The sequence below is a fragment of the Clupea harengus genome, chromosome 1 (assembly GCF_900700415.2).
Source record: "Clupea harengus chromosome 1, Ch_v2.0.2, whole genome shotgun sequence".
In the NCBI taxonomy this organism is placed as follows: Eukaryota; Metazoa; Chordata; class Actinopteri; order Clupeiformes; family Clupeidae; genus Clupea; species Clupea harengus.
Window position 1 is genome coordinate 21,367,787 of NC_045152.1, and position 9,892 is coordinate 21,377,678.

The 9,892-nt window shown below is 40.0% G+C and overlaps 1 protein-coding gene across 1 annotated transcript; it reads left to right on the forward strand.

The window, feature by feature from the left end:
- Window positions 1–3,957: 3,957 nt before the first annotated feature.
- LOC105898737 (migration and invasion enhancer 1) lies at window positions 3,958–6,518 on the forward strand. Its single transcript, XM_012825781.3, has 4 exons — window positions 3,958–4,113; window positions 5,399–5,496; window positions 5,620–5,696; window positions 5,786–6,518. Exons 1-4 carry the CDS (start codon window positions 4,085–4,087, stop codon window positions 5,867–5,869), a joined length of 288 nt encoding a protein of 95 aa, XP_012681235.1. The 5' UTR covers window positions 3,958–4,084; the 3' UTR covers window positions 5,870–6,518.
- The last annotated feature ends 3,374 nt before the right edge of the window (window positions 6,519–9,892 follow it).

The window sequence follows — 9,892 nt, forward strand, 5'->3', positions numbered from 1 at the left end:
GGAGGCTATCATCATTGTCCGACAACTGCCTCCATACAACTACATCTGCATCATGACTTTTTACGTGGCCTTCCCTGCTATCATCTTCCTCAATGTCTCCACGCTTCAGGCTCTGTGGCTGACCGGTCCTGAGCGGCAACGCCTGGCCGATCTCTGCCCCATCAAGCGCAGAGCCTTCTTAGTGGTCCTGAGCATCCTCTTGTGCTCTGTGATATACTCCCTCCCTCAGATCATTCTGCTCACCTACTGGGCACTGATCAAGATGGAGCAGGAGAGCTTCCTTTGTGTGGTGGTTCCCATGGTAATGATGTTTCCCACCATAACCAGTGCTGTAGTTTGCCTGGTCTTCGTCTATTTCAAGACATCTATGAAACTGTGTGTGATTAAACACTAAGGCGTCTCTCTCAGTGGCGTGCTGATGTCTGTGTTTCATGGAGCACTAGAAGCTTTTTCTGTCCAATTATCCATTGTTCCCTGTAGTGGATATGATACATCTGATATGATGCATCTTTGTCATATATTAAAGACAATTATTTCTGTCACAATAAAAGTATTGTATGTGGGGAGGTGGTGGGGGTTGGTGGAGGGAGTTGGATGAGTTTATAGAGGATGGATTTATATACAGAAGTGATTTATCTAGCTATGTTACTGTTTGGCTACAATGTTGGTCAAAACATTGTATAGACGAAGCCTACCACCACATGTGATTTAACACTGCGGGTTGAAATGTGTATATGTCTTATACTGTTATTGAAAATATTAAAGTAATAAAAAAGCACTCTCCTATGTCTGTGTGAGTTGTGCATTGCGATAAAGGTATCCCCAAAGGCGGTGTGACTGCTCTCTGATAGCCTCCGTGGTCAATCAAGACTGTTTCTCGAAAGCTTGTTGAAAAACCACAAGATAAGCATGGCGATGGGTAGTTGTTCAATAACACATTCAGGAAACACATCCTAGGTGAATAGGCTTTTGACCTGAATGATCCCAATTACTTAAGTAAGTGTTGACATGACATAATAATGATAATTCCACCCACATTACTCAAAAATGTCTCGGAAGGAGAAAATACGAAATGTGCTTCCATAACCTACATCTCGTAGGCTACTGGTTTAACTGCTCCTGAAAGAAGAGGGCAACTGCCAGCAGGTCAGAATGGGCTTTCCTGAACAATTCCAGTGAGATGCCTTACAGTGTTGACTAATAATAATGCTATCTATATTATTGAGAGACATTAATATTTCAGTCTCTCAAACAAAGAAGGAAATAAAAACAGATTAAGTCAGACAGCGCCACCAGTCTCATCAAGTAGCCCAAATTAGCGAAATTGATAACTATAGGCCTACCTTAACACTTTCCATTATTATGTTCTCATTATTATAAGATACTGATCTCGTTATTACATTAAATATGACACGTTTTCTCGTAATTACGAGATAGTAAGTCATAATTACAAGAGACGGTGTCAGTTTGTTAATGCAATGCGCTTCCGTAATGATTTAATAGATTTGTTGGGTATGTACTGAATGTACTGAATTCTACTACAACTACATTGTCCAGGCTTTAACAACTGACTGAAATGTGTCGAAGACAAATTATCGTTAACATCTAACTAAAATAGTGCATTATTTTACTTCTGATAATATGCGTCAATTTCACTCTCTTACAAGGCGAACGAATGAAGTTCAGCTTAGTGCATCAGATGATTTCTAAGTGCTCTGCCATGCCTACGATAGGCTCTAGGATGCTGGTCACCCGGATGTGATACACCAGGAAATACAAGAGCCATCTGAATGGCTGGCACAGGGCGTATATGTTGTGTTTAGCATGAAGGGATGCTGTCGTCGATTGAAATTCTTCGGTCTACCCTTCAATCTAGGTAAATTGCAGTCCATTAGTGTATTTACATCGACATGGCTAAAACTTAGCTTCGTTTCGAGCTTATAATCATGTTTCCAGTGACGTCTGTTGCTAAAATCTAAGATCCACGAGAGAAAGATGTATCCAGACACATTATATCTTGCGTGAATGTGGAGGTTCATCCAAAGTTTAGTCTCTTAATGTGTCTGTTTCAAAAGATAGTAACATGAATGATCACTGTCATGCTTTGAGCTTCTGTGGACTACCATGTCACATGTCAATTTGTTAGTTTTGGTCACTAACTGCATGAAAGTTAATTCTGTCATTTTGCTTGTTCTTATTGAATGTCACAGTCTCTGTTTACCCAATGGTGATACCATCACTGTCCCACTTTTCTATGTTTTTGCTAGGTGGAAGGCTCTGAATGGACACAGCTATATGGCAACACTTCCTGTGACAGTTATCCTGTCCTAGCGGGCCAAGATGCCACTAATAGTGGATGCAATCTGGGCTGTATGGAGCATTGGAGCCGCAGTCTATGACTACTTCCTAACCAGTGCCATAGAAGAGCGTATCCTTGCCCTTGAGAGTGTGCTGACCATCCACCAATTTGTCATTGGAGTACTGTCCGCAGGCCTGATCATCCTAATCTCATACGTCTTCTTCAGAAAGCATTGACTGCCACCACTGAAGTGACGAGGATGCCATAGCTTTTTGAAATGACTGCTTTATCTCTGGGATGCTATAGGTCATGTGCAGCGGACATAGCCTGTTGCTTTGCTCATTGCCAGTTGCCCATCAATGAAATGTGGGCCCTGTGTGTTTAATAGGATAAAAAAGAGTGAAAATGTAGCGTGAAAAAATGTGTAAGTATGGCTATGGGCTTGTTGAGGAAACACATTTGGTTCCAAATGGGTATTGTTCTCTGCTTTCCCAAACCCCTAACTTACTGTGTGCCATTTTTCACAAGCAGGGCTTCTATCACTGAATGTATTCCACTAATAACACTGACGGTTTAAAACGTAATCATGTGATATCCTGATTAAGCTGTTTTGCACCTGAAATAAGAGTTGTATATCAACCTAACCTTACAACTTTTTATTCTAATTTATTTTAACTGATGTCATTACTGACTGTCAGTGATTTTGTGTTAGTTATACATTACTTTGCCATAAATGAAATGTGGAAATGTCATCCTGTGCTTTTACTACTTGAACATTCACTCCACTACCGAGGTGATCAACACAGACCTATAAGGATTTCTTATTTCTGTCCAAATCGTCCAGCATACATTAAAAGGGAACGTCTTGAGGTATTTTGTGATGAACAAACATAAAATCCTCGAGGTTGACATTATGTGTCTCATAGCTGTATAACTGTATCATTTTCTATGTCTCTTACTTGAGAATAAAATAATAATTAGATGAAAGAAATGCTGTTTTTATCTCCAACAGTTAATTGCTTTATGGTGTTTTATTTAGCCTACAGAAGTTTAAAGTGATGGTGTGACTATAATATTTCAATGTTTATTATGGTCGTCATTTAAAATGCATGGCCACTTTACCGGAAACATCTGTTTGATGCCACTTAGAGGCCTACTCAGGCAAATTTAATGAAATTCTGTCGTATCCAGCATGGTATACTATTCTTCACTGATACATGTGTCGTCTTGCCTTATTCATGTCAGAGTAAAATTCACATGGGAATTGATATTCAAATTTGAATTCAGATATAGACTGCTGCTTAATGGATATGATCACTATTGTCATTCAAGAAATAACATGATTGCATTTGCACTTGGTTTGCATAACACTCCCATAACACAAGTAGTCTAGTGTTGAATACAGTTGAATACCGAAAATTATTGGCCAAATCGCGCTGTCTTAGAGAGGGCTCAAAGTCTTTGAAACCCTCGTCCACCAACAAAATTATGCTGGATCTCAGTCTGGCTGTTGTCAGTCTATGAAAAAAAAGAAAACCTATGTAGACCTTTCTGTGGACTTATTTGAGAGGTATATGACAAGGTTTCGTTACCACAAGTTACCTTATGGTCTGCCGAATACATCGGTTACTAATGATATCTGTAGCCCGTACAACCAATAGATGGCAGTCGTACACTTTTCGCGTGGAATTGCACAATAGCAAAGCTCCCCCTGTGGCAAAAGAGCTAACCTGCTCAGCTGTGCGATAACATCACACAGAGGAGGAAGCATTACAGCAAAGCGCGATGGGTGTCCAAGTCAAAGTCGAGTACTGGTGAGAAGTTTATTTAGTCAGCATTAACACCACATGGTCAACTGCTGCTATATTTCCATCTTCACTAATCATTGTTATGGAGGTGAAGCGGCCAACGAGGACACACCACAGACATTATTCACCCGTCTGTTTACGCTAGCTGATTAGCTAGCAAGTGTGTTATCAAGCTTATTGCTAGCCGATAGCTAATTCCTCGTATGCCAATGCTTTATGAAGCTGGTATCATGGGCATAGGGCAGATAGGGTTATCTAGATCCTGACGTTAACAGATGATTCCCTTGTGAGCTTCTTTCAACGCCTGCCGTGTTGTCAGCTGCGAGTCCAAGATAATGTGAACTGGCTATTTTAGAAATACACCCAGATATAGCTAACGTTAGGTTAGACAACTTGCGTGTGCCGGTCAGCTAAAACAGCCACCATTAGCTAACGTCAGTTAAGACATGCTTAGAATGAAACTACATATTTTGTAAATGCTGGATAGGGAGCAGTGCTACTTTGACGTTGGCCATAATGCTACGTTAGCTAGCCAAGCAACGCTAGCAGCTAACGTTAACTAAGCGTGCTCAAACATCTCATTGTAGGGTAAAGTTATATTCAGTGAACATTATAATCATATCATAATCACAGCAAGTGCCAATTGAAATGGTCAGGGTTTTCTCTTTGAATATTTAGAAATCCACAATCTAGCGACAGATTCAACAGAACACGATTGATAGGCCTAACCTCCCTCAACAGCATGCCATCATGTTAAAGTCAATACAAATAAATAAAATGGAATAACAAAGCCTGTGTAGGTCTATTTTTAATGCAAAATGTAGGTTATTTTATGACCCTTGAATTAACTGTTTTGATAACTTTATTTGGTTTACAACGAAATGGTCAAAGTCCAGTCAGTTAGTTAGATGGCAGTAGTTTTATTTTGACATTTACATTTTAATTTTACAGCTGCTTTTATTCAAAACAGTGTAGCAGTGCAGTACAAATATATGATTTTACCAGGATCTCTCTTTGTTGTGTCTTTGCTGCTGTTAAGGATTGTTAAGTATCAGTATGGTGGTTATGGTGCATCCTGATGTGTAATAAAACATAGTCTAGTTTTTTTTTGGGTATGATTACTTGCATGTGACATTGATAGGTTTGGTCGCTGTTTGAAGCCACTAAGAAAAGGAATTTAACATCTTATCCTGTGTATAACTGAAAAAAAGACAAAAGCCTAGGCGACTAAAACCGTCACTTCTGACCAGTTCATAACCACATTTTAAGTGTTATCTGTCCTGCTTTCCAGTGGCGGATGAGGCTACGAGCCCCGCTATCAGGAGCTCCAGCGGTTGGTCACTGCAGAGTTTCCTGAGGCGGAGGTGTCTGGCTGGGTGGGGAGGCAAGGTAGGTTGAGCTGTGTTTCATTTATGTGTGATGGAATTTTTTGTCCTCCAAAATCTTATTAAAGACATTGAGTATTCAGCACCACTGCTTTGCTTTTTTTTTTTTTTTTTTTCTCCTTTCTAGGAAGCTTTGAAATTGAGATTAATGGGCAGCTGATCTTTTCCAAAATGGAAACCAGTGGCTTTCCATATGAAGAAGATGTAAGTTGTTCTGAGCCCAATACAACTCTGACCATCCCTTGTTCATTTTGAAACCTGTTTTACTTGAACTTTGCTGCTGTTTTCCTCAGGTGATGGATGTGATACAGAAAGCCAGTGAAGGCAAGCCGGTAGAGAAGATCACCAAGAGCCGGCCGCCGTGTGTTATCTTGTAACGGTGTTGCCCTCTCTGACTCTTAACCTATGCTTCCTGACCATGACCGTATCTCTCCTCAGAGCCCTCTTCTCTTAAGTAAGCAAAGCATAAATCCTGGGAAACACTGTCACCATTTTTCCTCTGTAACCATACATGTACATCTTGGAAGAACGTCCGTTGTCTGTTTTACAAGGTTGAGTTTCTTGGAGAGATGCGTTTATGGGCCCACAGGTGAGTCCTCTCTCATGGCTGCTCCTGTAAGGTGGGGTTTGGACATTAATGATTACTGTAGCTCAAAGGTCAAAGGTTACAGTATGAAGAGACCAGTCCAGACACACCTGTTGCAGGGACAGAGTGATCGAGGAGACCTGGGGGTGTTGCCATAGATGTTGGGGGTCATGATCATTTTCCAAAAGCCAGTTTGCCTAGTCCAAGTATGCCATTTGTTATTCATATTTTTTATGTAACGTTATTTGATTACATTTTTCTTTCATAAAAAACGTGCTGCTGTTAAAAGTCTTGTCATATTGATGTCTGGTATGTAAGGGATGACAAAATTGTTTGCTTTATTTAGTTTTTTTTAACAGCAAGTGCAAAAACAATTACGCACAAATAGCAAATGGCTAATAACACCAATGTGATGTGAAGAATAAACCTGTTGGCTTAAACAAAGTGCTCACAACATTTATTTTGAACTAATATTGGTGATTTAGTGTTGAGTGCCCTGATCAGCAAGCTCTAATCACCTGTTTTTCTGTCTTTTTTTTCCCCCACTTTTTAAATGTTTTATCTAATAGTTTCTTACTGAGTTGACCAGTCTGAGTCTTATGATTTATGCATCTCATTATGGCACAATAGTACTTAAAGGTTAATTAAATTAAGTTGACCTTTAGGACTCTTGATTGTAGTTGTAAGCTGGTGTTGAGGAGAGGGTAATCTTTGTCGTTTTTGATTTGGTCTTCATTACTGAGCATATTGACTAGTTTCAGATTTCAGTCTCCTTTGGTTACAGCAAACATAGCAGGTTTTCTAGGAACATTTCTAGAGAAAACTGTCTGTTAGGTGTGGAAGCCAACATGACTGACTTATTGACATGCATTCTGTACTGTACTCCAGGGGATTGAAGGTTTCATTACTAATCACTAATGTATGATGGCCACCAATCATTGGCCAATCATCAGAAAGTTAGGAGAAACCTTTTAGGAATTGATTCCAGAGATCAAGCTGCGGTCTGTTGAATTAGTGGCATTTACACTGGTCTAGTAGAATTCTGTGCTCTTGTTGCTTTCAGATGCATCATCACTAATGTAAAGCTAATGGGGATAAAGTGAAATAACAATACAAATTCTGCTCAGGGATTTTTCAGATGCTACCAATAGCTGGAATGAGTAATTTCAATAATGTCAATAAATGCTATTAATGACATGATATTTTGTAATTTGTTCCACATGGGCAGGTTAATGACACTGCTATCACAAGGAACCCCTTGAATTTCTCTACAGACTTCCATTAATAGGCCATATTCTTGGGGGAATCATATTCCATCCCCCTTTGTTAGAGAAACTGGAGATGATCAAAAGCTGCTCTTTTGCTTTAAAGGTGCCGTTAGCAATTCTAATCCAAATACTTTTTGTCAAATTTAGCAAATTGCTCCCCATGTTCCTAAAGCTGGCCGTTCAGTCGGTGCGCTCAAAAAAAGCTGTACTGTACCTTTAAGGTGTGGGTTTTTATTCCTGCTCTCTTGTATCAATTATATTGTCAGGTCTAGTGTTTGTCAGTCAGCATTTTTGGTGTGCAATATATTTCTGTATTTGTACAAAGGGCAATTTATTTTATTGTGCATATTTCAGGCAGAGGTTGCAGTGCTACCCATAAGACTAATGATGGATGACAAGGGCATTCATTGACATTTCTATGGGGGTGGTTGGGATCCTATAAGAGGCTTAGTTGGAAGCCCTAGAAGCTCTCTGTTGACTTCGATTTATACTGTGTGTTACACCCCACACTTGGGCTGCCCTATGGGGTGAACAATACACCATTGACCCAAAGTGAAACACCATTAAAACAACTGTTTATTAACATAAAGACATACAAAACAGCCTAAATCCTAAAAAGCCTACAAAACAGCCTAGACACTCAATCAAGACTACAAACAACAGTCAAAATGCAACAGAAACACTAAATAAAATCCCACGTTGAGAGGCAGCAAACCCAGCAGTCCCCAAACCAGAAACCTCTCCCCTCTGCAGCTGGCGCAGGAGTTCTTATGCGCTTCCTTTCCTGGGCCAGGTGCGCTGAGGACTGAGCAGGCGTGGAGCTGCAGAGACGAGGAAGAAGGTGCAAAACAAAAGCTGCAGTCGGATAGTCTTGACGTCAAGGAAAGATGTGAAGTAGAATTCATAAAGACTTAGGAATAGACAACCACAGTGCTAAGAGAGTCTGACTGTACTGGACTACACTAGGCTGCTAATTATGCAAAGGTGGATGTTATTGACGTGGGTCAAATTGATTGGTTGTTGACTGGGTTGTTGTTGCTGCCACAAGGAATTGTGGGGCGGTACTATATCCTTGCCTTTAATAAAGTCTGCTCCAATGTACCCTATGCTAAAGGACCTAGATTACACCTGTTTGGCACGTCACTTCTCTACCTGACCGTACATGACTCCACTGAAGGTATTTATATTGTTTATGTTGGAAATCCCTCTTTATGCTGACCGGAGCTGTCCCCCTATTTGCTACCATTGAAATGCATTACCATGAAGTATCTTGCTCCAGCAAGCATGGCCTGAAGGTGCAGCTCGACAAAGTACCAGTAGAATCGGCCAATTGAAGCACCTTTCCTAAGCATTTAGAGAATTCGACCAGCTCTTATCATGACTGCCACTTGGGTCATTTCACTCAGTTAGGAACATTCATAATCAAAAAAAGACTATCCCAATAGGACCCTGGTCAAATTCTCTAGCTGCACCTTCAGGCCATGCTTGCTGGAGCAAGATACTTCATGGTAATGCATTTCAATGGTAGCAAATAGGGGGACAGCTCCGGTCAGCATAAAGAGGGATTTCCAACATAAACAATGTAAATCCCTTCAGTGGAGTCATGTACGGTCAGGTACAGAAGTGACGTGCCAAACAGGTGTAATCTAGGTGAATGGAACAAGAAATAGTTTAAGAGGTGAGGCGAGGTGTTTGCTTATACTAATTTTCTTCTCTTTGTTGCCAAACACAATTATCTCTATTTTGTTCTTATTTAATTGAAGAAAATTGTATTTCTTTATTATTATTATTATTATTATTTATTTGCTTTAAACATTCACACAGTCTATTGGGCTGTAGTCATCTGGTGGGAAAGCCAGATATATCTGTGTATCATCTGCATAACTATGCTAATCAATGTTGTTCTGTAGAATTCTGTCTACCATTATGAGTTTGTCAGAAATCTTCAGCTTGTCTTTTACAATCATGTCCTTTAATGTCCCTATTTCACATCAAATGAATGGTCTGGAATTTGCACACACTCAGCATTTGTCAGTTAATCTAACAAGATGGTTATATTCATTCCACAATTCTTTCTTATGAAATAATAATGACTCTATCTACATTTCAAAGTTCTTCTCACTAGATTTAGAGCACCTTTCATGTTAAAATATTTATGTATGAGCTATAGAGCTGTGTTTATCAAACATGTATGGCAGTGGTTCTCTCAGGTGAGTCCTCTCTCTCACGACTGCTCTTGTAAGGTGGGATTTGGACATGAATGATTACTAAAGGTCAAAGGTTACAGTATGAAGAGCCCTGTCAGTTCAGCTGGGGTGTTGGGACAGAAGACCTCTGGGGTGATGTTGGCATATATGTGAGCCTCGTGCTCAGCCCTTTTCGTGTGAAGACCTTTTTGGGTAAAGACGTGCAAGTCTACCTGTACAAGTCCACCGAAACAAGGTTCACAAACAAGGTAAACTTTTTTTTTTCATTTTGACTCTGCCATAGCCATGTGTCACAGTAGCATCTCTGTTGTCACTGGTTGTCAAAAAAGATCACAGCGC